The sequence below is a fragment of the Scophthalmus maximus genome, chromosome 3 (assembly GCF_022379125.1).
Source record: "Scophthalmus maximus strain ysfricsl-2021 chromosome 3, ASM2237912v1, whole genome shotgun sequence".
Classification (NCBI taxonomy): domain Eukaryota; kingdom Metazoa; phylum Chordata; class Actinopteri; order Pleuronectiformes; family Scophthalmidae; genus Scophthalmus; species Scophthalmus maximus.
Genome location: NC_061517.1, coordinates 25,743,347 through 25,770,000, shown reverse-complemented (window position 1 = coordinate 25,770,000; position 26,654 = coordinate 25,743,347). Strand labels below are relative to the sequence as shown.

General features: G+C 46.0%; 2 protein-coding genes across 6 annotated transcripts in view; one reads left to right on the top strand and one right to left on the bottom strand.

Moving 5' to 3' along the window:
- The window catches only part of LOC118313875 (zinc metalloproteinase-disintegrin-like crotastatin), a 13,800-nt gene extending 1,868 nt beyond the window's left edge, over positions 1-11,932 (top strand). Inside the window, exons 2-22 of the mRNA XM_035639835.2 lie at positions 918-1,009; positions 1,190-1,266; positions 1,746-1,824; positions 1,993-2,069; positions 3,094-3,277; positions 3,438-3,500; positions 3,676-3,747; positions 4,511-4,680; positions 5,187-5,268; positions 5,941-6,074; positions 6,911-7,088; positions 7,873-7,962; positions 8,917-9,112; positions 9,199-9,304; positions 9,410-9,566; positions 9,741-9,821; positions 10,005-10,098; positions 10,192-10,297; positions 10,383-10,464; positions 10,556-10,651; positions 10,774-11,932. Coding sequence (XP_035495728.1) covers positions 918-1,009; positions 1,190-1,266; positions 1,746-1,824; positions 1,993-2,069; positions 3,094-3,277; positions 3,438-3,500; positions 3,676-3,747; positions 4,511-4,680; positions 5,187-5,268; positions 5,941-6,074; positions 6,911-7,088; positions 7,873-7,962; positions 8,917-9,112; positions 9,199-9,304; positions 9,410-9,566; positions 9,741-9,821; positions 10,005-10,098; positions 10,192-10,297; positions 10,383-10,464; positions 10,556-10,651; positions 10,774-10,806 — 2,249 coding nt within the window. The 3' untranslated portion in view covers positions 10,807-11,932. The remainder of the gene's footprint in view (positions 1-917; positions 1,010-1,189; positions 1,267-1,745; positions 1,825-1,992; positions 2,070-3,093; positions 3,278-3,437; positions 3,501-3,675; positions 3,748-4,510; positions 4,681-5,186; positions 5,269-5,940; positions 6,075-6,910; positions 7,089-7,872; positions 7,963-8,916; positions 9,113-9,198; positions 9,305-9,409; positions 9,567-9,740; positions 9,822-10,004; positions 10,099-10,191; positions 10,298-10,382; positions 10,465-10,555; positions 10,652-10,773) is intronic.
- The window catches only part of ppp3cca (protein phosphatase 3, catalytic subunit, gamma isozyme, a), a 55,780-nt gene that overhangs the window by 15,083 nt on the left and 14,043 nt on the right, over positions 1-26,654 (bottom strand). For 2 of the 5 annotated variants that reach the window (XM_035639836.2, XM_035639837.2), the window contains exons 5-12: positions 25,679-25,824; positions 25,324-25,463; positions 23,733-23,810; positions 23,546-23,640; positions 23,300-23,425; positions 22,785-22,862; positions 21,283-21,367; positions 20,425-20,522 (exon numbers count right to left, since the gene is read on the bottom strand). In XM_035639836.2, coding sequence (XP_035495729.1) covers positions 20,425-20,522; positions 21,283-21,367; positions 22,785-22,862; positions 23,300-23,425; positions 23,546-23,640; positions 23,733-23,810; positions 25,324-25,463; positions 25,679-25,824 — 846 coding nt within the window. Of the gene's footprint in view, positions 1-15,170; positions 16,143-18,258; positions 18,286-20,424; positions 20,523-21,282; positions 21,368-22,784; positions 22,863-23,299; positions 23,426-23,545; positions 23,641-23,732; positions 23,811-25,323; positions 25,464-25,678; positions 25,825-26,654 lie in introns of those variants that run through there. The other 3 variants (XM_035639838.2, XM_035639839.2, XM_035639840.2) reach the window with 3 other exon arrangements.

The following is a 26,654-nucleotide window of genomic DNA, read 5'->3' as shown; positions in this document are numbered from 1 at the left end:
AACAGAAGTAGAAGAAGAAGAAGAAAAGAGTATGGATATGACCCAGAAGAGATGCACGTCATCAGTTACTGTTACATATGAATCATTTACATCAGATGTCACACGGTGGTAAATCAATGGAACATGCTGATGGAGCCGCTGAGGTTTTTGTAGTTCATCTTCGGAAATTTGTAGTTTCACCACAACGGACGCATCAACAACATCCACCGTCGCATGGTGATAGATTGGGATTCTCTTTTCCGAAGTCCTAGGAATCCTCCTTTACAACTTTTCATGACGTTTTCCACTGAGGTCAAGGAATAGTAGATAGGAAGGACGATCCCAGTCCAATGGGTTGTTAGACAGGCTCAATGGAAAATCACATGCCTCTTATTACTTGTAAAGAATAGTGTCTAGACCTGCTCTACATGAGAAGTGCCCTGCGGTAGAACTCCTGTTATGATTTGCTGCTGCGTGAATGAAATTGACTGAAGAACAATTCAGCAACAATTTGGCACTGATCCGCCCCGAACCTGCGGACAAAGTTGTATTTTTTTTTTTTATCGGTTTTAATCACTGAGAATGTAGCAAGTGTTGTTATTTTTTTTCAGACTCCGGAATAAAGTCATGCATAGGGCAGCGGATAGAATGGAGTTTCTCTAAGCCCTTAGGATATGCGGTCATTCAATGTGCGCATTGGGCCGAACAGAAAGAAGCTGTGATTTTGGCATGTGTGGGAGACTGTTTCCTGTCAGTGTTGGATTCTGTTCATCCGCTCAATCCTTCTGTACCAAAGACACTTCCCCCCCCCAAAGTACGACTGGACGACCACTACACCTTCAAACAACTCGCGACTCCAACTCCTTGTCGTATCCCCAATCGAATGAGCGCTCGCTTTCCAATGACAGGTTAAAACAATGGGGGTTGTGTCTCCACAGAAAGCCATGGCAGCCATGAGTTGGAGGAGGGGACGGACTATGAGGTGGTCCGACCTGTCAGACTCCACACGGTCAGAAAGAGACACGCAGAGGTACAGAACATTTCTTTCCTCGTTTTTTCAAATTCCAGCGACAGTGTGACCGACAGACACATCCGGGCTGTTCGTACATGCGCGGTCAAGCTCCTGCTGTGACGTTTGCTCAGGAAAAACTGAAAGCACAAATTCTTTATTCTATCATTATCTTATTTTTTTTAATGTTTTTTACTACAGTACCTCCGACCAGAGACGATAAAGTATGGAATGACCGTGGGAGGAAAACACCTTGAGATGCAACTAGAGAAAAATGTGTAAGTTTTTACTTCCCTAAAATGACAAGAGAAATATGTAATCCAGTGTTAAATGATTTCTCTTATATTGATCACTTGTTGGGCATTAACATCTGATACTGTTGCTTTAATAGCTGAGACAAGGCAGGTCTAGTCAATGTTTCAAGCAATGCATCAGCGCAACTTCCTGGTTTCGCCTCTTTCTTTTTTTCCTGAAAAAATGAAGGATTCTCAAGCATTTTTTCTTCTATATTAGTGTTATGGCATATATAAAAGCCATATGTTATATTTCTTTTGATAACAGCTGATTACAGCCGTTGTGATTTGCGGTGTGTCCAACAAACTGTTGAATTTCAATCAAAAACATTTGTTTTCCCAAGTATCAAAAAGTGAGGTCATCTATAAAAATCCTTACTGTTGGATATGTATTAGAATACAATCACCGTTGTGGCCTAGCATGGCATGATGTCAATGTTATTTTTATGTCTTTGTATCATAAGTGAATTACTCACCAAAGACTACACAGAGACTCACTACGAGGAAGATGGGACTCAAGTCACCACAAGCCCAAATGACATTGTGAGTGTATGCATTCATAAGCAAGTTTCACTTCTACATACATAATGGGACTTTACGTCAGAGTATAGACGGCTGTGTTTTCTGAACCACGAGTTTTCATGTTTTTTAAAAAAATGCTTCTCCAAGGACAGTTTGATATAACCCAGTCAGCGCCTTTGTCTTTACCAGGATCACTGCTACTATCACGGGAGGATTGTGGACGACAGCGAATCGTCTGTTAGCATCAGCACTTGTGACGGACTCAGGTGAGCCGTCGGACCGCTTCTCTTGAACTTCACTCGTGTCTCACCAAAAACTCAGCAAATGTGCCAATGCGGTATCCAGAGAATCCCAAAACAACACCTGTTCACGTTACAAACACAATTAATGGAAATACAACCACATTACAAACACAAGTAATGGAATTATAACTTCATAGGTTGTATCAAGATGAAGCCAAAGAGCCAGTTTGTATAATAAGTTCAGTAAGTGGAGCTTAGGTTCTCCCTAACTTACAGGGGGTTTATAGCTTTTTATGTTAAAAAAAGGCCGCCCTGCTGGCTGTGTCTGGAAATGACAGAGGAAAACACCACAGTTGTGGCACAAAAAACCAAAACAATGAGCTGAAAGACACAAAAACCCTAAACGCGCAAGAGACGAGGGGTGAGTTGCACTGTTGGGTTCTTCAATCTTTCCATTGTCAATACACAAAATATCAATCACAGCCGCTTTGAAATGCAACCGAGGCAAATCGAGATGTCTGACATCAGCGAGTTAGTCTTACTTGTTCTATGTCGCCAATTGGTTCAGTAAGCCAGAGTTGTGCAGCTCATATATTAGCAAACATTCATATCACAGCGATATGGCATAAGCAAACTAAGCAGCTGCTTAGGGCCACCAATGCCCAATGTAACTATAGGCACGATACAGCCATCGTCAGTCAGACAATTGAAGGAAAAGCCACTAGCGAAGTTAAAGATAAAGGCACATCACAAAAAAGGACATGCATGACTAATTTTATTGTTTTACTACAAACATTCACCGGCTAGATCAACAAGCCTTCGGTTCAGTAGAGGTATCTTCAAAAACCACAGAAGCATTAAGGCTGACATGGGGGTGTCAGAATCAAATTCTGCTAAGGGCCCCATATGGGCTCGGGCCGGCTCTGATTTGTATCATACTGTACGATTGTCAGGGGGCTCACCTGCTTTTGAAAGAAGGCAGACAACAAGGTGTGGTTCAACCAGTGGATTTATTTTTGCAAAAAGAACTGTCATGCTCTTGGTTTAGGGGCTACTTCAGAACATCTGCCCAGAGGTACTTGATCGAGCCCCTGTCCGGGGGGGACGAGGGCGACCATGCGGTGACGTCATTCAACCACAAGAACTTCACCCCAGCGGTGTGCGGCGTCACCAACACCAGCTGGAGCGACGACTTTGAGCCCCCGACAGGCCGCAGCCGCTCCAGATCAGCGGTAAAACCACATTACACCCACACCACCCTGAACTGTGTCAGGTTATCTGAGGTTGTGCAGCACCGACACTTTATTCAGTCTAGTTACATTCTATGAGGTCAAACATTAACTAATATTAACTAAACAGTGCCTTTATCTGCTTTGTTCTTTTGCCCTCCAGGGTATATCTATTGTCCAGCAACAGAAATACATTGAGCTCTTCCTTGTTGCTGACAACCGTGCCGTAAGTTACAATGTACACATGGACATTTGGAATAATATTCATTAAATGATGGAAAGTTAAAATAACAGTTATAGTATTCATAGTTTTTCATGGATCCCATGGGGGATTCATAATGAATCAACTGCTGAGATACATATGAGTGACCTTGCTCTGACATGACGACGTGGTGTTTCAGTATGTGAAGATGAAGCAAGATCAGACAGCGCTGAGAAAGAGGATGTTCGAAGTTGTCAACTTTGTCAACATGGTAAGTTGGTGCTTGGATTGGTATTATCAGGAGATTCCAAAGCCCAGATGACACATGACCGATGACAGCTAGTCAACAATTTACGTGTTTTGACTATATCCAGTCTCCAGATCATATCTATTTTTTTGCATTTGGGCCTTATTGTCAAAGTGTGTTTGCAGCAATAACCCAAAAAGTTAAAGGTGACATATTATGCTCATATTAAGATTCATACTTTTAATTTGGGTGACCACTTGAAAAAGTTTACACGCTCTAATGATCAGAAAAGGCATCAGTGTTCTCATACTGCCCATTCCTGCAGCTCCTCTTTTCACCCTCGGTCTGAAACGCCTGGATTTCTATTAGCCCCTCCCCCTCCCTGATAAACCCCAGTCTGCTCTGATTGGCCAGCTGGCCCAGTCTATTGTGATTAGTCAACCAATTTCAAAATGTGTAGGAAATGTCACGCCCCTTCACCAGGGAAGTGCAGATTCTCAGATTGCAGGCGGGGTTACCCCCAAAAGAGTCCAACTGTGACGTCACAGTGGGAGAGAAATCTGAACCAGTGGTTCAGAGCCAGGCTGTAGGGTTTAGCCAGCTCAGAAGAAAACAACAGGGTGGTCTTTTTACACAGTTAGTGGGCCGGCAGGCTCCACAGATATACACATGTATGTGCACAAACACTGAAAAGGTAATTTTTGCATAATATATCACCTAATCAGTATAAAATGAACACTGTCCTGGTTCCCTTTCTTATGGGGTCTTTTGCTGGTGCTGTTTGCAGGCCTATAAGCCCATGAGGACCTTCATCGCTCTGGTCGGGCTAGAGATCTGGTCCAAGGCCGACCAGATCTCTGTGACCCCGCCGGCCGGGGCCAACTTGGACGCTTTCATGAGGTGGAGGAACTCTGAGCTGGTCAAGAGGAAGAAGCATGACAACGCACATCTCATCAGGTCTGAACAGCCTCCTTAGACCGAGTAGAATTCTCAATCAAAAGCGTGTCGCATGAAGAAAGATCTTGTTCCAGGCTTGTGTTTGCGTACACACTGACGCCTACCGGGCGTGGAGTCAGAAATTCAAAATGATTCTGTCAACAAAGTGAACAAAAGGCAGTGATCTCTGTCTCCGCTCGAGACTCTGTGAAATGATAAGATGTTTTTTCAAGCTGCGGTTTCCTTCTGAAAACAAACCGGAGCTGTTCTGTTTTGTTTCCTGGTTGAACCACTTTAACCAGCTCAGCTCGTACAGTACCGGAGGTTTTAGGTTTCCACATCGTGCTTGTGCAACTTGCGTGTCTGTGAATATCAGACTGTTGCTGGCTTCCATACGAGATGTCACAAACCATGCCCGCTATGTTTCAAATTCAGATTCCAGGGGAGTACAGGACTGCTCACACCAGCAACACGGCCACATTTCCTGCGGAAAGTATCTCACCATCATGTCCTTACTTGTTTTTCAGCGGCATTGATTTTGAAGGAGGAACAGTGGGACTGGCTTTCATCGGGACCCTGTGCTCCGGTCACTCTGTCGGGGTCGTACAGGTGAGCTGTTCCAGACGGACGTGTTCAAACGTGTGACGTTATCTTCCCCGGGAAATCTCTTTCACTTTCCTTAAACTTGGCGAGCTAAGGTGCTAGTCCTAGCGGAGGTATGCGCTCTCCAAGCCCCCTTTCTAGTTTCATTCTCTTGTTTGACATTGGACTCGTACAGTATGTCAAACTCTTGCAATATTACATATTGTGCTAATTGCAGTACTTCAAAAATAATAATTACCCATTACATGTTATTACATATTACTCATCGCACATTACTTTACTAATCACTCCCTAACCACAGTAATTTGTCACACAGCTAGTTATATTACCTTTCCCTAACACCCATCAAAATGAGCAGTTGATTTTGTATGTGCACCTCTCCGGAAATATCTGCATAATCTCTGGTGAGCACCGCCGAGGCTTCAAGCCTGTACATGATTCTAACCCAAAACTCTAACCCACCGATATCTGTTATTTTCAAGTGGCCTTGTCAGCTGTTTTTTTTTTACACATGGTGATATGAAACTCTTCCACAGAAGTGCAGCACACGTCTCGACTCGGGAACAGAGAAGCTCTAAACTTCAAAAAGACGCAACGTTGCTGTTGTCAGAGAATCAGTTTCAACGAAGGCGACAGAGGAGACAGATATGTTATCACTGGTGTTCTGTTTCCTCCCAGGATCACAACGACCGAGCCATCGCAGTGGGAGCCACACTGGCCCATGAGATGGGCCACAACCTGGGCATGAACCACGACGACTCCAGTGGCTGCTCTTGCTCCGGGGATAGCTGCATCATGGCCGCAGCCCTCAGGTGAGAAGAACCCTTCAAGGGGTTTCTCGAAAAAAGGCAGATCAGACACCGGCAGTGAGACTTTTCTGTTTGACAACCATGTGATGTCTGTAGTCAGCTCGGCTTGAGGCCACGTTGTCCGCTGGTAACGTCGCAAAATCGAATGTCCATCAGGGGTCTCGTGGCATTGTGGGTAATGAGGTACCATGTTTTGATCAGGAAGAAAAATGAAAGAATTGTATTACTGATATTTCCCATCATGAAATCTGTGGACAAAGACCACTTTTTCGTGAGCTGGCTAAACCCGACAGCCTGGCTCTGAACCACTGGTTGTGATTTCTCTCCCACTGTGATGTCACAGTTGGACTCTTTTGGGGGTAACCCCGCCTGCAGTCTGAGAATCTCCCCTTCTCTGGTGAAGGGGCGTGACCTTTCCTACACATTTTGAAATCGTTGACCAATCACAACAGACTGGGCCAGCTGGCCAATCAGAGCAGACTGGGGTTTATCTGGAGGCGGGGCTAAAATAAATCCAGGCGTTTTAGACAGAGGGTGAAAAGAGGAGCTGCAGCAATGGGCAGTGTGAGAACGCTGATGCCTTTTCTGATGATTAGAGCATGTCAACCTTTTCAAGTGGTCACACAAATTAAAATTATGAACCTGATTTATGAGCATAATATGTCACCTTTAAATCATTGGCCACTGTTGCAAGTCCAGGCGTGAATAATAACGTTTGGTGGACTGTAGAAAAAGCTTGATACCACAACTGGATGATAAAAGACATCGTCATGGCGGATTGGTTATGTGTAGCAGAGTCAGGCTGCGTTCAACAGACTCCACGTGTTGCTCCCCCTCAGCTGGAACATCCCTCGGACTTTCAGCAGCTGCAGCAGCAGTAACTATGAAAACTACCTGACCAGCCGCACCCCCGGCTGTCTGCTGGACAAGCCCGACTACAGGACCGTGGAGGCGCCCGCCGTCTGCGGCAACGGCTTCCTGGAGGCCGGGGAGCATTGTGACTGCGGCGGCGTGGAGGTAAAGAGTCTTCTTGGCTCATTTTGTTGGAGTGAAGCTGCTGGACGTGCAGCAACACATTCAAGAAAACAAAGTTTGAGTCGCGTCTTTGTGAACTTACACAGTGAACTGCTACAAAATGAATAAGTTCTGTGAGCAGCACTGGTTCAGCTTGTCGGCACTAATTTTTCATAATGTACTGTTGTTAAATGACTCATGTACTATGATATATCGGTTTGAATGGCATGTTTAAACAGCGATGCACACTTTGATTATTCTGCCTCCTGAAATTCTGTTTGCACTAAACATTCATTGTTACTTATTACACACATTATACGTTTTTTTTACGTTTAGCAAGTTGCACTCTTGACCAACAATCATGAAGACAATAACGTGCGACTGAATTGACATGAGTTAAGTCAAACGAGCTGTAACTTTTCATCGTGAGTTACATTCCAATGACTGAGCTGTGAACAATGTTAAGACATGTTGCTGGTATTCAGGAGGCGCTCGGTCGCCCCGGCCACAACTTTTAAAAGCTTAAAAGTCTATTTTTTCCACAGGCATTATGGTGCAATAACACAAACACTAATGTAGGAACACCACAAGAGATCATCCGAGTATTACAGGAAGATGAAAAACAAGTAACACTTTGCAGAAACAGTTTCGGCTCGACTCCTCCGTAGTCACAGTGCATGAATGGGAAAGCTCATATTCACAAACAGAATGGAGTGAAGATTATTGAGGGGACCTTGACACGAGGGAAGACCTGAGGAGGATTGTCATCGCTGTGTTGTGTTCACAGGAGTGCAGCAACCCGTGTTGCAACGCCACCACCTGCACCCTAAAGGTCGGGGCGCAGTGTGCCGAGGGCGAGTGCTGTGACAACTGCAAGGTGAGTGGACGGCGAATAATAGATGCTGCTGTACTTCCTGCGATGGCTTTCATTGGCCTTTTTTTTTTTATTGTTGTGTCACGCAACGTGGCCTTTGAGCCGCCACTGTCCTCTAGTGGACATTTGGGAAATTACAAATATTTGACCTGGCTCCGGTAAATAAATACTGGAATACTGAAATAAGTAAATGCATTCGCTATTCAATTTCTAAATATCAAATTTCTTACAGTGAAGTGAGAGACACCTTTTGTCAAGCTGTTGAACTTAAAAAGTGAAAACAATTTTTGTAGGGATTTCTTTGGCCTTTTTTTTTGTTAGTTTTTTGTTTTATACCCAACATGGCCTTTGACCCTACACTGCCCTCTAGTGGACATTTGAAATATCACATATATTTGACCTGGCTCCAGTAAATACAATAAATGCTGTGATATGACATTTCTAAATTTCAACCCACTCACAAGTGGGACCCACTGTTAAAATAAAAATATATATAAGTTTGTAACTTAAAAAAAGGAATCAGACTTTTTGTGGGAGAAACATTATTATTATTGTTGTAGATCCAGGAGTTTCCTGAATTTGTGAATCTTAATATTATATTGATCGTGTTTTTAGTCATATTTTATTGGTCCTTCTCCCCTCACTGGATGTGTACAGTAAACAAGCTGCTGCCCGCTAACGGGGGTCACCCTAGCAACATTAAAAATAGATGTCAATGTTGTGTTCGCTGACCGCAAACAAGAAGGGGCTGTTTATCTTCAATGTCCTGTGACATCATGCATGTTTCCTGATTATTATTTAGTAAGCACAGAAGGAAAAGCACCTTGTATTTCAGTTACAATATCTTCAAATACGAATAAGGGTAGAAGAAAATGAAGTAATATGCAGTTACCAAGCGATACAAGGACCCATGGCATTCGTAAGTCAAGTGACCCCGTGACCTCCTCTGTTGTGCAGATCTCGCCGCGCACCAGCGAGTGCCGCAGCAAGCGGGACGAGTGCGACCTGGCGGAGTACTGCGACGGGACGAGCGACACCTGCCCCGAGGACGTGTTCGCCGTGAACGGCCTCCCGTGCGACCGCGGCCTGGGGCACTGCTACAACGGCCAGTGTCCACAGAGGCCCGACCAGTGCGTGCGGCTCTACGGGCCGAGTGAGTTCCCCGCGTCGCTCTCACGGTCACATCTCAACAGGTGTACAACGGTTCCTGCCGATCTAACACCCTCTTGCCGCCCCCAGGCGCTATAGAGGGAGGGCAGTACTGCTACAACTATAACAGAAGAGGAAACTACTACGCCTTCTGCAGACGTCCCTCTAAAGACCAGTACATCCCCTGCCAGGCAGAGTGAGTCTCAGCCGAACACATACAATTCTGGGGAGCTTGATACTCAATAAATCAAATAATTTATGAATGAATCTGGACAAATACGTCCACTCTCTCTCTTTGCAGGGATGTGTTGTGCGGGAATCTCTTCTGTCACCATGGTAACGATGACCCGAACTACGGCCGCATGGTGAGGGTCGGCAATTGCAAGGCAGCATTTTTTGACAACTACGCCAAAGACTCGGGCCAGGTGGACGCCGGGACCAAATGTGGGGATGGAAAGGTAACAGGCTGTGGGAATGCCTGTAGTATATATATCTACTGTATATATATATATAGATATATATACTGTAACTCGTTCTGTAAATCTCTTTGACTCAACATTCACTTGCTCAGAAGTTGCTCTACTAAACCCACAGACCGTCACCGAGTGTCTTGTTTGCCTTTTCTCTTCAAGGTGTGCAGCCAGTATCAGTGCGTGGATCTGGACACAGCCTACAGGAACACTAACTGTTCGGCCAACTGCCCCGGCCACGCCGTAAGTGCGCGCGCCCGCTGGCGCCGCTTCCCACATTTCCCGTTTCACTTTGGTTTTGACTTCACAACGACCTTCGCGATTGTGCTCCGCGGCACCCTGCGCTGACAGAGGCGGCGGCGCCGCCGCGTGGTGCCGTGACACGTTCACCTCTGATGACCTCTTGACCTCCTCTGTGTTCGTCAGGTGTGCAACCACAGGAGCGAGTGTCAGTGCGAGCCCGGCTGGGCGCCTCCTCACTGCAGCTCAGAGGACGGAGCCTTCACGTCTCTCCCTACCGGTACCTACGACACGTATCGCCTGCATCGCCCCGCGCCGCACTGCTGCGTCCCGGCGTAACTACATTTCCCCGTTTTCCGTTTCTCTGCCGCAGGAGCCGTCGTCGCCATCGTGTTGACGGTGGTGCTGGTGGTGCTCGGCGTCATCGCCGCCGTGACAGGGCTCATGTGGAAGAAGCGGCAGAGTCCCATGTTGCCAACGTGAGTAGCGGCGCCCGCGCCCGTCCGCAGCTCTCGGTGTGTTTCTGTGAACTCGGCGGGTGAAATCTTTTGTTTCTCATGGCAGAGCGCAAACCCAGAGGAAGCAGGCGGCGGCAAACGCGTACATCCACGGCCTGGACAAGCCGGCTGCCAGTCAGGTGCCACAGGTGATGTGTGGGGAATATGCGGCGTTGAGTTGAGGTGTGACAGACGCCTGCTCACTGTCCCTGACAACAATTGCGAACCTTCTTTTTTTAGACCGGAAGGCCGAAGCCCAGAGGAGCTCCACCTCCGCCGCCCCCGGCGGGGAACAGACCCAAGCCTCCGAGCCAGAACTACACCGCCGCACGGCAGGTAACCGCGCCGCGCCGCTCACCGGCCTCCGGGTCGGACAGCGGGCGAAAAACCCCCTCGACGTTCACGTGACTCAATCAAGTTTCAACCATGTTTCTGTGATGCGACTGTCCGTCCTGCAGGCTCTGAGGCCGGTGCCTCCACCCAGGGTCTGATGCCTGGAAGCACGCGTCTCGACCTTTGACCCGGCCGTCCCCAACAAGAGGCTCCGTCCAGAGAAAGGCTGCGGCGAGGCGTCCCGTCGCGAACGTTCCCCCTCCCGGCGGGCGCGGGACTGAAGGAGGGACACGCCGGACCGATACACTGTTACACGCATGGCGTGCACTGCCAGGCCAGATCGCAGGGAATGAACACTTTGACTTTTAAGGCACTCTTGTTTTTTCATACCACAGGGTTCAGGGTCAGTGCGGCTCCGGCCCTGAACGTCTCATTTTGTACGTGAACAGTTTTCAGTTTGTTTTATGAACTTAGATGTGACGCTCTAAAGACCAATATCGTTCAACGTCATGGATGTACTATATTATGAGATTATGAGATTAAATGTATCGTAGCATATTATGAAACTCGAAGGTTTTGTAATACACTACACTCAGCGAGAGCTCAGGTTCTGTCTCGATTGGAAATACTGTACAAATGATTAAATTGGTGATTTTTAGTCCCATATTTATTAGACGCAGTTGCTCTGTCACGTTGCATTTCGAAAAAAACACTTTGTGTGAAGTCGTTGTACTTCAAAATACTTTAAAGCGTAGTGTCTTTGTACATCGTGTCCTCAGGTCCCGATTCGGAGCTCATATTAATGCTCCACTAAAACCAGCTATGTTTATATTCTGTAAGTTACGACACGCGTCAGTGTCCAAAATATTCAGCGTGTATTATATCCAGTTTAATGAATTGTCATCGTGACTTAGGTGCTGTCGTGCCGGTTGTCACACTCAGCACGCGGCTCTCGACTGAACCAGAACCTGTGACAGTGTCGGTTATTCATAATTATTATTATTATTGTTCTTGTCATTATTACCATTATAATACCACTGATCTGGTTTATGTACTGACGCGTGAACATGTACATGAGAACTGTACGAGCTCAATATCCACCTTTCACATTTAGAATTTAAATGATTATTATAATATTTTTCTCCCGTCTGAGATTCAAGGCAAAAAAGCAGCAGCTTAAATATTTGTAGCGTCACGAACCAAAGTCCTGTGAACAACGAGGAAACGACAAGCAGCGACGTTTCCCTCTGCAACAAATGATTAAAGAAATATCTGAAAAACAAACCACGATGTTCTCGTCCTGAATTAGGGCCGCAGCTACGGAGTATTTTACATGATCGACTGATTGTTTTTTCGATGAATCGATTAGTTGTTTGGTTCATAAAATGGTGAAAAATGGCGATCGTGTTTCCCAAAACTCCAACATGATGTTTGGTTTTGTCCACACACCAAAGATCTTCAGTTCAGTGTCACAGAGGAGCAAAGAAACCAGAACATATTCACATGTAAGAAGCTGAGATGAGAATTTAGATTTTTTTTCTCCATAAAAACTACTTGAATCGATTAATCAATCATCAAAATAGTTGGTGATTCATTTAGCAGTCGATTACTAATCATTTCATCCAAATATCACTTTCTCTGCTCACACAGCTCGCTGTCACTGAGTGTGGTGTTAATGTGTAAATTGATATTGAGGTTTTATACAATGTGAGAAATAATGACAACTTATTCATCTTCGAGCTGTGCGGTTTGTTTAGTCACTATCTATTCTGGCCTCTAGGGGGCAGCAGAAGACTCTGAAGAAGTTTGCTCCTGACCGACGCCTGGGACGAAAAAACAGCCGAGTCAAATCGAACACTGTCGTTGATTTTTATTATTTTCTTTCAAGTGATTCATCTACGCAACAGGTTCCATGGCCTCGCATGACAAGTACGTTACAGGGTTGCTGTTTTTCTCTTCCCACCCATTTTTTAAATTTTTTTTTTTACAGATTTTGGATGAACAATGTTTTTTGTAGCAGGTCAGCGTCCTGCACGGCTCCCGCCGATGGAGCCTTCCCTTCAAAACAACTGTCCCCATCACGGTTCAGAATGTAAACTGAGACATTCAATCTTTTTAAGGAGCTTTCCCAGAAGCCTATAGCCAACAACAACAGCAAATGACAAACATTTTGGACATTCGAAAAAGATGAATACCCCTAAAACTTGAATCTTTAAATAAAGCGTGATTGTAAAGTCTGCTGGATCGGCTCCCTTCACCATCCACACACACACACACACACACACACACACACATTTGGGGTCTTGCGGCCAAGGTGGCATGGCACATGGGCACAAACACCTCATTAAAAAACAAAATAAAAAGAGAATGTGAACGTTAAAGCTCAGCTTTCCTCCTTCCATGCTGACAACAGTGACGGTCAGCTGTGTTGGAGCACCAGGTGAGTCGGTCTCGTGTCTTAAAGGGTCGGGCCGATGAAGAGGAGCGAGGTGAGCTGAGAACAAACAATAACTTGTGTATGACCACGACTTGTAAGAATATACTGTATATATATATATACACGAGACAGCCGTGGTTGAGATGATTACAGTACTGCTCCCATGGTTTCATCCCTGCTGAGGGGAACGACTCGGCCCATCGCGTCCGGACGCGACGTCGTCATGGTGCCGTCACGTGAGCCGAGGACAAACGTTTCCCCCTCGTTTCATACGTGTCGAAAAGTCTGAATAATCATCTGCGTACTGTAGAAATCACCAGCAGACGGAGACGCCAGGGTTCCTACACATTTAACATTTCAAAACTCCAGACTTTTTTCGAGACATATCGTTCGATTTTTCGGACCATATTTGAAATCCGAGTTAAAACTACTAGCTAGATGTTTATCAAGCAAATATAATTTTAGAAATCATTTTAAAATCCAACATGTCACATTCCGACTGTGTGGCGATCATGCTGCACTTCATACAGAAAGTCACGGTTTCTCCGGGACGTTGATTGTGATGTTGGTGTGCGGATTGATATTGAAATATTGATAATTCTCAGATTAAAATATTGATATTTAAACTCAGTATTTAGGGGTTGATGTGTATTTTATCATCAACAGTACAAAGTAAGTAGCTGTCACCAGGATCATTTACATAATGACCGGTTGATAGGAACTAATAATCCTTCTGTCTGTCACAGTCACATGTGAACTACGGTTCTGTAGATACAGTAGTGACAGTGACAAGTACAGAGAGTGTGTTGCTATGGCGACGTTCATCACTGACCCTGAAAATGATTCACTGGACCAGAGCGATTGAGACGGATCATTAATATTCTTAAATCTTTTGTCTGTTTAGACTTCAGTCTGGAAACACAAATAGTTTTTTCCATATTCCCTTCTCTTTTTTCCCCAGACTTATGCAGATCAAATCAAATTCCATGCTGCGTATAGGAACCCTGAGACACGGACACGAGAGGAGGGCACGCCCCCGTTCTCTGTGGTGTCCGACGACAAAACATAATTCTGTTACGATACACGGAGAGTTCCAGAGCGACGAGGTCTGGTCTGAGGACCAGCGAGACCAGAGAGTCCTTCTGCGTCTGTTAGTCTCAACCCCCGGAGGTCGGCTTCAGGCCGGTGCCCGAGGAGGAGGAGGAGGAGGAGGAGGAGGAGGAGAAGAAGAAGAAGAGGAGGAGGAGGAGGAGGAGGAGGAGGAGAAGAAGGAGGAGGAGGAGGAGGAGAAGAAGAAGAGGAGGAGGAGGAGGAAGAGGAGGAGAAGAAGAAGGAGGAGGAGGAGGAGGAGGAGAAGAAGGAGGAGAAGAAGGAGGAGGAGGAGGAGGAAGAGGAGGAGAAGAAGAAGAAGGAGCAGAAGAAGAAGGAGGAGGAGGAGGAGGAGAAGAAGAAGAAGAGGAGTAGGATAAGAAGGAGAAGGAGGAGGAGGAGGAGGAAGAGGAGGAGGAGAAGAAGAAGAGGAGTAGGATAAGAAGGAGAAGGAGGAGGAGGAGGAGAAGAAGGAGGAGGAGGAGAAGAAGGAGCAGAAGAAGAAGAAGGAGGAGGAGAAGAAGAAGGAGGAGGAGAAGAAGAAGAAGGAGCAGAAGAAGAAGGAGGAGGAGGAGAAGAAGAAGGAGGAGGAGGAGAAGAAGAAGAAGGAGCAGAAGAAGAAGAAGGAGCAGAAGAAGAAGAAGGAGGAGAAGGAGGAGGAGGAGAAGAAGAAGGAGGAGGAGGAGAAGAAGAAGAAGGAGGAGGAGGAGGAGAAGAAGAAGAAGGAGCAGAAGAAGAAGGAGGAGGAGGAGGAGGAGAAGAAGAAGAAGGAGCAGAAGAAGAAGGAGGAGGAGGAGGAGGAGGAGAAGAAGAAGAAGGAGCAGAAGAAGAAGTGCTCCCAGAGATGTGGGAGTATCGCCAGGTCCGGACGCGGCGACAGACCAAGACGTGCCGTACTGTATGTTCCTTTTTTTTTTTTTTTGGTTTAGCAGAGCGACCAGCAGAGGACGGCGAGCGACTCAGAGCGTCCGTCCTTCACCTGAACGCTTTTTTTCCTTCGCAGACGGCAAATACAGAAAGATCGTCGTTACTCCAGACGCGAAAAACACCGAACGAGAGTCCGTTCAGCTTCTTTGGGGCTCCCTCAAAGTGTAAAATGTATAAATAGGATTATATCTCTTCAGTAAATATCTGGTTTAAGTATAAAATATTAAATTGTAGTAATTTTTAAGTACATAATTTACTTCCCTTATTTTCTTTCCCACCTCTCGATACATATATAACCGACACACACACACACACACACACACATAAGCAAACACTGCACCGTCTGTAGAAAGTGCCTAAAATGTCTCGACAGGAGTCCTGCGCGATCCGAAATGAGGCTGTGGAGGCCACGATATTCATACGTCACATGTTCCCTGACCCAACGCGTGGGAACCACGATTTTGTAAAACAACACTGAAGAAACAAATACGTCAATGGGCCAACGCCCCCGAATAAAAGGGATTCATCTACCTGTGCCAACTGAAATGTATAAAATAGACCGGTTTTTTTCAATACTTTTGGACGTGTACAAGTTAGGACCTCGGCGTACGTTTAAACCGCCACGGTCTTCATCGAAGATTGAAAAATGTAACCTTTGATAAATTGATTAGACCCCCCCCCCGTCTTTTTCCCTTACATCTACCGACGTGTCCGCCTCCTTCCTGCGCCCTGCAGCGGGCGGGCGAGACAGAGACAGAGACAGAGAGAGAGAGAGAGAGAGAGAGAGAGAGAGAGAGAGAGAGAGAGAGAGTGGGTGGTTGGGGGCTGGGAGTCGAGGGGGGAGGTGTGGGCGGTGTGAAGATGCCATCTATCCGTTGCCGTTGTTGTTGGGGGCGTTGGCGTTGGCCGCGGTGCCGTCCGGCTGCTGGCCGTCCGGCTGCTGGCCGTCCTTGCGAGGCGGCATCCTCTCGTTGATCCGGTCCAGGCCGCGCGCCTCCTCGAAGTTGCGGATCTTCCTCGTCGGGGAGAAGCCTTGAATGGCTGGAAGGAAGCGAAGGGAGACGGCAGAGACACTCGAGTCATTCGTCTGCTCAAAAACCCTCTCGCCACTTCCTCGAATCAAACCGGATTCACCGTGGAGACGCCACGCGACGAAAAACACAGAGCGGCCCGACAGCAGCACGGACCGACCGCTGGGGGGGGACACGACACATGCAGGGGGGCCAACACAGACTCCAGGTCTTCACACACCAGTGGGACACGCTACAACAAGGACACCTCACACTTAGTGGACTTACGGTGACGTCCCGGAGACAGCCGGAGACAGCCGGGGGGGGGGGGGAGAAAAATGGAAAGCGCAGTTGTGAAGACTGTTCACACAGAAACTCTTCAGTCATTTCAGTGATCAGAGAAAAACAATGGGAGGATTTACAGCCACGTTCACGGGGGTCTAAAGAACACATCAGTGATGACTTGTATTGAACACTTTGACTAAATGACAAAGGAGTATATGGAACAATGATGGAGTGGTAATGGAAATAACCATTTCATCAAATAAGTCTATCCACACATTAGTTTCGGAGAAAAAAAAACGAAAGCATTCTGACCTGGATTAAGATTGACATGACACAGATCATCAGTAACACAAAAAAACAAAACAGTAAACCACCAGCGATGCTGACGGCACCGAACGCCACACAGTGTAGCAGTTATGTATTAGCAAGAAAACGTAGACAGAAGTCATAGATGTGTGAAACGTTAGCCCTAAATAATAATCATATTGTTTTAATGATTAAAGTCATTCATAAATGATTGAAATAGTTATAAATAGAGAACAACCTTTTTATCAGCGTTGGCTCATGCGTTGTCTGATATGCAGTGATGAACGGAAACATAACGCAGAAAAAGATTATTTGGGTAATTTAGAGATAGCGGTGTCGTCGCACAGTTTGTCCAGCAGGGGGAGCTCTGACGCGTGCGTTTAAAATAGGCTCAGCATCGTCTGCACGTCCAGCGGTAAGATAACAAACTACTTTGTGAAAAACATTCACAGAATGTTAATCGACGACGACTAGTGAAGAATATCGAGCAATATATGGATATTTAAATCATTTGCCCAAAGGGAACGGTTAAACTACGACGGAGCTTTAGGGCCACATTGAGGGAAAGAAAATAAAAGTGAGACTTTGAGAATAAAGTTGTGATTTTACTAGAAAAATATATTTTTTTAATCTAATATTATATTAGAGAAATAAACAGCAACCCAGGAAACCGGCGTGAGCTGTTGCTTTTCCTCGTTGACCTAGAGTCCAGGTCACTGTACTTCAGTCTAGGTCCTTGACTAAAGTACAGTAGCTTCACAAAGTTTCTCCACGTACCTCATTTTAACACATGGGACAGACCAAATTTACGACTTTATTCTCAGAATATTCTCTTCAATATTATGATGTTTTAATTTTTCTTGTAATAGTACGACTTTATTCCCGTGAATTTACGACTTGAGTTATTTATTTAAGTCTCCATCTTTTTTCTCTGTCAATGTGGCCCTAATACTGGGACAGTTGAAATAGTTCAACAGAAACCAGGAAGCTAAAAGTCAAGGATTAACTGCTGAAAGGCTTCATAACGGCCCTGCTCCACGACGCGTTCGGCGACGGACGCCAAAAAGACTGGTGATCATGACCGCCGCTGTCCACCGGGGGGGGGGGGGGGGGGGGGGGGGGCGGTGGAGCACCAGCCGAGTGGTGTAACAGGATTAGTGTCTGAAAATACCCCGGGCGGGGATGTCCCGGGTCTTATCTTAGCCAGGTCTTAGCAGGCTGTTCTGTGTGTGGGCGGCCACACTTGGCGACAGAAAAGGCCTGGGACAACACAGCCGGGGACGTCTTGACAACGAGGGACGGGTCAGGCCCTCGCCTCCACGCGCACAACGAGCACTTTTCCGATGTACGGCGACGAGCCTGATTCAAATGGAGCTGGTGAAAAGAACCTGGTGCATGTCTGTAGACAATGTGAATTCATGGAGGACATTCAGAGAACAGTAAAGGAAAAGACCGTCACACTCTCGGGGGGGAGGGGCTTGGTTTACAGGGCGAACAACACACACACACACACACAACACACAGACATGGAACTTGAGCCACGCAGACGTGCGTACCTTTTGCTTTAGCCGCCTCAATGGTAGCTACATGTCAGAAGGAGTTGAGGAAGGGAGGAAAAAAAAATGAGTCATCAAAAGCCGCCAGAGACATAAAGTACAGCATCAGACTGTGAAGCGGCGGAGCGATAAACAGGAGAAACAGATGGAAGAATACAGGCCGGCCGCCACCGCACACTTATTACGGAAATAACATTTCACAGCAGCTGTAAAAAAAACAACAACAAAAAAACAACAACATCATATCGCGCAAGTTAGTTGGTGGGTGATTCTGTGAGGTGAAGGAGGAGAAGCCTGTTAGAGATTTAAGACGGAGTCGGTGTCAAAGGGTCACCAGGACTTATAGGTGTGGAGGGCTGAGGGGGGATTTGGATGAGCACTAAGAGTCTAAGACCGAGGTGTTCAATTCTCTCTCTCACATACACGTCCTGACGTGTTTGTTTACTTGTTTATTTGAAATTATAATTCAACCGAGCAGAATTCAGTAATACTCCGTGGTGTGAACAAAGTCCCCGGATGTTTCGCTTGTTGGAACAAAACACAAACAGAACATTTGGCTTCTTACCGAATGTGCAGCTGGTGCAGAACATTTGAATCTTCACATAAGAAAATCCTCCCGGAGCATGAAATACTTACATAATCATTTCTAAAAAGAAGGGATTTTGAGCGGCAGTAAGCGATCCTAAAGCGAACATTTCCTCGCGGTCGTCGCTTCTGTCTGTGCGCCCCAAGAGACGTGCTTGCGGGTGGCACTGCAAATCCCCCCCCCCCCCCGGTTTGGGCCCAGTGGTTATTGTGTCCGTGTCCCGTAGCCAAAGCCGCGGGGTCGCGTCGCGGCCCGGCCAGAGCAGTAAAATCACAATGAACGAGCGGAACCAGCTTTCTACAAAATCGCTTACTGCCCCTTTAAGGGCGACACTTTGTAAAAACATTTCCGCACGCTTGTATTAAATCGTTTGGGTCCAACGAAAGGTGGAGGAGGAGCCCCGACATTAACGTTTGAACCGGCCCTGCCGACCTGAACGCCGTGACTAGGGAGGTGCACACGGACAGTGACATTCTCCGAAAGGCCACGCCGCGCGGTTCGTCCTTCGATCGCTGCGCGGCTCCTGTGAGCCTCCGGCGCGGCGGCGTGCGCCTCGCAGCGTGTCCTCTGGCGGGCGCGGCGCGGCGCTGACCTTTCGATCAGAGGGTCAGTGGCCACGTCCTGGTGACAGGGCCGACCTCCCCCAGCCAGCCGGCCCACAGCTCGGCCCGAGTACTCTCCGCTGCGCGGGGGCCACGGCTCCAGTGCCTGTGGTGGGCGTGAGGCCATTGATCTGGATCCCTTCAAAGGGACTCGCGGCACAGGGAGGCGAACCTACGCAGCACTTTTTTAGTTTTCTTCCATTTACGGCGCCGGGGCTGAGCGCGCACACAAAAACGTCAGTTAGGAAAATATTCGCTGATTATTACAAAACAGTGTATTGCTTTAGAATTACTAACTGCCGCTTTAACGCATCTGTAGAAGTGCAAGCCAAGTACGCTGCTCCGGTCAAGTAACAGATCCACTTGTTCCGGCTGCACGTGTGATGTACAGACACGAGACGGCATTTCACCTAACTGTCAGCGACAAGGTGAAAACGCATCATTTCAGCTCTATGACTGGAGCATCTTGTGTACACTCCTGTCCTAATGTGCTTGTGGAGCAAAACATAACTTGTAAAAAAGAAAATTGTTGGCGGAAACCGAACAGAATGAATCAATTACAAAAGTAAAATTCATAAATATTTATATAACACATTTTTGGTATATCCCAGCAGACATTACACCAGCAAAGCACTATAGGACTTCAAAATTAAAATACAAATAAAATACCCTTATTCCCGCGGCTCAAATGAGGCGAGTAGAGAGAGACGTTTCTCGATTAACACCCGCTGACATGTTTCTTTTCCGTTCTCTGACACTGTCAATGCCTCCACTCTGCTGACAGGTTGTCCGCACGCACCACATTCCACGCCGGCGGCTTTTTGATCACGTCAGTAAAAACACTGCTCGTTAAAAACGATTCGGCCTTTTTTCGCTCATTCGGGTTTCGGGGGAACCCAACACTCGGGGCGTCCCTACAGTGCGACTTGACAGGACTTGACGGGACTGTGGGGCCAGTCGAACATGAAACACACTTACCGGTCTCGATGGTCTGCTTCCCCCCTGACAACACTCCCAGGGGAAGAGTTCCAGTCGGGGTCAGGCCCTTGAGTGTTAACACACTCTCGCTCTCCTCCCTAGTGCACACACAAAGCACAGGCACACAAGGAACACATGAACACACAGATTACATGTCAGCGAGCAGGCCGGCAGACCACGAGGCGGCTCTGTAACCAAGAGGTCTTAACCTGTATTTAACCTGTGCTCACTCGCTCTCCGCCTCTACGTGCCTCCGGCCGAGCCGGCAGCATGAGTCCTGGTTCTGGTTCTGGTGCTGGGTCGCTGGCGACGACGTCAGCAGCCGTAGCAATATTTTCTAAATTCTCCCCTGATCGCTCAAAAGAAGCGGGGTTCAAAAGAAAAGGTTGGAAATATAAATCTAAAAATGGCCACTTGACATTCCTAGTGAAAAGCAAAATAACAGTGAAGTCAAACCAGTCAAGTTAAGAATTCCTGACAACATGCGTCTAGACAACTAACATCTGGATTTCTCTTTTTTTTCCTTCCCTCTGTGTGTGAAACACCCTTTCAAGCCTCTGAGCCACACTCACCGTTCTGAAAGAAAAGCTACTCTGCATCATTAATCTGTGTCATTATACAGTCTCGCTGCACAGTGACTCATCCGGTGCCAGCTCATTAATCCGAGCGAGCAAACATTGTGTTTTCAAAAAACAACTTCATTGTGACCACGGTCGCCAACAATGTTGGAAATTCTGAGCTCAGGGTGATCCATATATATATATATATATATATATACATATACGCATGTCCAGAAGCTTTTTCCAGTCACAGCTGTTATCACGAGAAAGGAAGAGGAACATCAGAGGAGGGTCAGACCTGAGGACTGAGAACACCCGGGCCATTTTCCCCACGGCGCGAATCTTGTTTCGGATGACTTCCTTACGCATCGCCGAGGTGCCGCCTGCAACAGGTCCAGAGTGCAGGGTTCACACACACACACACACACACACACACACACACACACACACACACACACACACACACACACACACACACACACACACACACACACACACACACACACACACACACACACACACACACACACACACACACACACACACACACACACACACACACACACACACACACACACACACTTAAATTGTACAATATGTTGTGTTAAAGAGGACAAAGGACGGAGGGATGATGGATGTGAGAGATGCACTGAGGGTTTAATGGTGTGTTTTAACTGCACTTCCTCGTTGTGACGAAAAGGCTGCGTATAAATCACATCCCAGCATTGTACGCCAATTAAGTGTGCGTCGGGTCTAAATTACAATTGATCAAATGCAAAAAGTAAACCGACATTCCTAATGTTAAAATGTGGCATGATGATATTGTCAGTACTCTTGAGGTGGAGAGGCTTAGATAAATTGGGATTGACCAGGTGAACCTATTTGCTGCTATCTGGCAGCTTTTTATTAAATATTATATATAATGCTATTTATTTATTGATACAAGCATAATTTAGGATCCTCTGTTTAACTTCTGGGTGCTGTGTTTAACTGAGGGTGTTTTTTTCTTGTGTGTGTGTGTGTGTGTGTGTGTGTGTGTGTGTGTGTGTGTGTATATATATATAAATATATATATATATCTATTTTACAGTTACAGTATTTTTTTCCCACAAATCTTAAAATGAGAATGGTTTCTCTATTCGTTTCGTATATTTACCAACTATCTATATGTTGCATTTGTATACTCATTAATTCTCATATTTATATTCCTGCTTTGCGCATATTGACTCCACTCTCAATAAGAAATGAAATTTACAAACCGAAGTAAACCGAAAATGCAATTGGCACATTGAGAGCGAAGAACCACAGAGAATTTTGATCTTCAACCCGAGCAGATGTGCAGAATTTCTACAGCCATGTGTTTTTAGACCAAATTAACCAATAAGCTATATACTGCTTTATTGACAGCCACATCTCTAGATTTCAACATTATCACACAAATAAGTGTGAACATTTCACATTTGTATTATACAGGATGGCAATATGCAAGAAATAGTAGGTTTAGCATCACTGTGCCCTGAGGCTCAATACCTGGGCATTAATAATAACTATGGTTTCAATGTTAACTTATGTAGAATCAAATCAGTAGGCACATTGCTTATCACTACAATATGCACATGAATGCATATCATCTGCATCATATTCAACATATCAGATACTGCAGGTATCGCTGGCCAATTTCCATTTTGAAATTTAAGAATGAAGACCAGCAGTCGATACTATTTGTCAGTCTATCCAAAATCAGGAGGGTGGAATATTGAGTGCACGGCTCTTCAGCAACAACATTTTCTCACTGCTCACCTTCATAAAGGTCGTCTCCCTCTGACATGAGCTCATCGTCCGAACAGATGTTCAACACATTCACCAGCATCTCCGTCACTGTGGACGAGAAGCCACTTCAACAATCTACACCAGAGCCGAGGCCGAGTGTCGGAGGCGGGCTTGGAACGACATTGCTCCACTAGCAAACGGGCGAACACATGCAAGAACAAAAATACGATCTATGATTTGAATAAATCCTGAACTCCTGAGTGATTCATCAGTTGAGGAGCAAGTGACATTTAATACTTCACTATGTGCTCGGGCCATGTTCCAGAAGAGTTATGGCTGCATGTTGATGAAGAGCATCATTAACCATAACTCCAGCCTATTTCAAAATTCTCTCCTATTCCGTGTCTTAACGGAGGGGAAACATATTTTCTGGGTCAGTCGGCGTCTGGCTACTCCACAAAGTCGTGAATCATTGACAAGTCAATAAAGGGTTTTAAGTTTGGCTCTCCATTCACATTTTCCCCAATTAAAACAGAAAGCCATACCCTTCTCTCCGACAAAAGGCAGAGACCACGTGAAGACATCCATGAAGTTGGGCAACCAGTACGGGTGGGGGGAGCAGTTGAACTGTCGGATGTTCATCACATTGTTCTCGTACTTCAATACAGCCGCTGGGATTGACAGAGGGGAAAGAGATGGGAGGAGAGATTCAAGGACGGAAGTCGGTACATGCAAGAAGAATTAAAAAAAACAAAGGACCAATGAGAGTGAGGTAAAGGAACGACGGGAACCTTTGTTGTTGTAGACATCTAGGTAATTCGGAGCTGAGAAGATTGTGATTAATGAAGGGAAGCCTGTGGTCTGGCTTTTTCTGTACATCCGATACCTGCACAGCCACAGACAGAAAGACTCATCACGACCATTCCAAATTATAATATGCGGAAAATGAGCGAAAGAAAAAAGGAGACCCTTACTTACCCAGCGTCCTGTGCTTCGTGGGCTCTTATTACCGACAGCAAGTTATTATTTACCAAAAAGTCGCAGACTGCAGAGTAACTGCAGAGAGAAAGAGAATCGAGGGAAGAGGGGGAGAGCTGTTAGAAGGCAGAGCAGAGGTGAACGGCACGAGGCCACTCACGACCGATACACCGGCGGCTGTTTGTCGTTGCCAGCGTGGCCCCTGGACCGAGCGTCCAGAGCCAGGACTCCGCTGGTTCCCCCCAGAGGCCCGGGGACTACGGCCGGAGGAGAGGGGGGAACGTCAGGGCACAGGGCCGTGGGGTTTTACCGCCCTTGCTCTTCTTTCACCGCCCAACTTCTCCACTGGTAATGCTCAGGAAAAAAATGAGTGGGCGATCGACATTTTATGAGATCCACATCAGGCAATGATTAATGGTTTCTGACATTTACCGCTGCAGTGGATTTCAGACCGCGGCAGGGGCGAGCACAAATGCGCAAACGCTACACAAAAAATACAAAAACACCAGCAATGTCGAAACGACAGCAGTGGCTCGTTTTTTTAGCAATTAAAGTAAATAACATAAAGTAGAAGAATGTCCTCCTGGGTGGTCCCCTCCTGCTGCGTGGCTGACAGTAAACATGCACGAAGCTGTTACATACATGTACACTGGAGGCAGACGGTCACACTTTCCAAGAGACATTGACAAATGAGTATTTCATCAATCCATCCGATACTTGATGAGCTTATGTAACTTGACATCACAAATATCAATTCAACTTCAAGGCAGCATTGTTTTCTGTAAAAAAAATAATAAATAAAAAAAGTCGTGGCAATCCATCCAATTGATGAAAAACATATTTCAGCGTGGACCAGAGTGGTGAGCTGAGCGATGACACTCGTCTGGGTTAAGACACATTGACATCTCATCTCTACTGGTGCGACCCGTGTTCAAATCTCTACTTAGTAAACACTTTACGTTACAACTGGAAAACGGATCGCATCTCTCTCAGTCGAGTGGACTCACGATCTCGTCGGATCAGGACTGGTCCTGGACCGAGTTGCTGAGTACTAGTAAAATCAACAAATGAAGCTGTATCGTACAAGCACATTCAGTTTGGCACGAGATACTGTATAAATATGCCTCCCGACATCCTTCCCTGTGCACATCTCAACACCTTAAGACCCATTTTAAGTTTCTGGCTCTAAATTGTGTCTTCATTTTCATCTGGCTTTCACATTGTGACAAACCGTGTTTAGAAATCTTGTTTTATTTCCTCAACATGTGTTATGCACATTCTGTCTACTGTTTGTCTTTATGCTTTTATCTGAAAACATGCTGTGTCTGTCTGCCTTTGTGGTCCTGGCTTTTAAGCGTTGAATGATGAAAACTAAATTTCCAAATAACACAATTCCAACTAAGCTTTGTTTTTTGCGCCACTGAGCATTTTTTTCTGCTCTTGGCCATTTCTGAATTCATATTCGTCAAACAGCTGGTTGTATCTGTTAACCTGTTTCTAGTGGCATTTCTGAAAGTGAATTTTGAATGTGTTACAAACAGTGAAGCAAAGCTGCAGCTGCAGAGATGAACGCAGCAATTCGACCCGCTACCTGAAAAAGTAAGAGCAGCCTCTGACGGAGTTATGGTTGAAGTGTTCCGTTGTCTTCTCGCTGCCGTAGTCCTCACCCGGGTCGGCCCAGATCAGGTCGCACATAGGCCCGAACGCCGGAGGCTCTTTAAACCGGTCTAACTGTTGAACACAACACAGACGCACACTAGTTCAGACCAAATCACCGTGAAATACAAGTAAATGGAGGGTAAAAACTATTTTAGCGATTGTAGTATCTTTGATTTCTGTACAAAAAAAATCTATTTCAGGTAAATGAAATCAAGCTATGAGGAAATCAGAAATCTGCTGTTGCAGTGTTCCAGCACAACTTCCCGGGTCAGTGGTCGATCACTCACTTTCCTTATGTCGTCGAGGCAGTTGATTTCCGGTGAGAGTCCGCCGTGAACACACAGGAACTGTTGATTGAGCAGGGCGGCGAGGGGCAGGCAGTCAAAGGCCTCCATGCAGGCGTCATACACTCGTTCAGAGTATTTGATTTTACCTGCAGCAAACACATGGCGGCAACTGAAGAGCTGCTCTCATCTTCTGTATCTCATCACACGTAATAATCTTTAATCCTTTTACAAAAATCTTCTGCATCTGCTTCGTCGCGTGACTTTAAAGGAGACATATTATGCTTCTTCAGTTTTTCCTCTTCCTCCAGTAATAATAATAATATTAAATTTCATTTGTAGAGCACTTTTCATTATATAGCATTTTTTTGTGTATGTAGGTAGGGAGGGGCCTTAAAGAGACAGGCGTTTCAGACGGAGGGAGAAGAGAGGAGCTACAGGAACGGAGAGTCTGAGGAAACTGATGTGTTTACTGAACATTAGAGCATGTCAAATATCTCAAACAATATCCCAACTTAAAATGATGAACCTGAATAAGAGCATAAGATGTGTCCTTTAACCACAGTTGGTCAGAGGTGCTGTGAACGCGCAGCTGGAATCCTGTGCCAGCAGCAGGACCGATGATCGTCTCCAGGCAGTGTCACTTGGACAACGAGGAGGAAGTCACGCCCTTATTGGGCGACTGCACCAAGCTTGAGTTGCATTCAGGTTATTCACTCACAACTGCTGTCTGATGTTATATAGACCAAATGATGAAACTGATAGTTGCATCTACAGCCTCAATTTGTGAATCTTGATGGCTTTAAACAAATATGACTATGACGGACTCTTTTGCAATGAGGCAAAATGAAAATGTTTGAGGTGAGGTGGCACCAGGGGACACTGCACAACATTAAGACGCAGAACATATCGCACTGATTAAGATTCGTTGCTCTCAGTGAGTAACTAAGATGGTTCAGCTCTTCTCTTCCTCTACCAA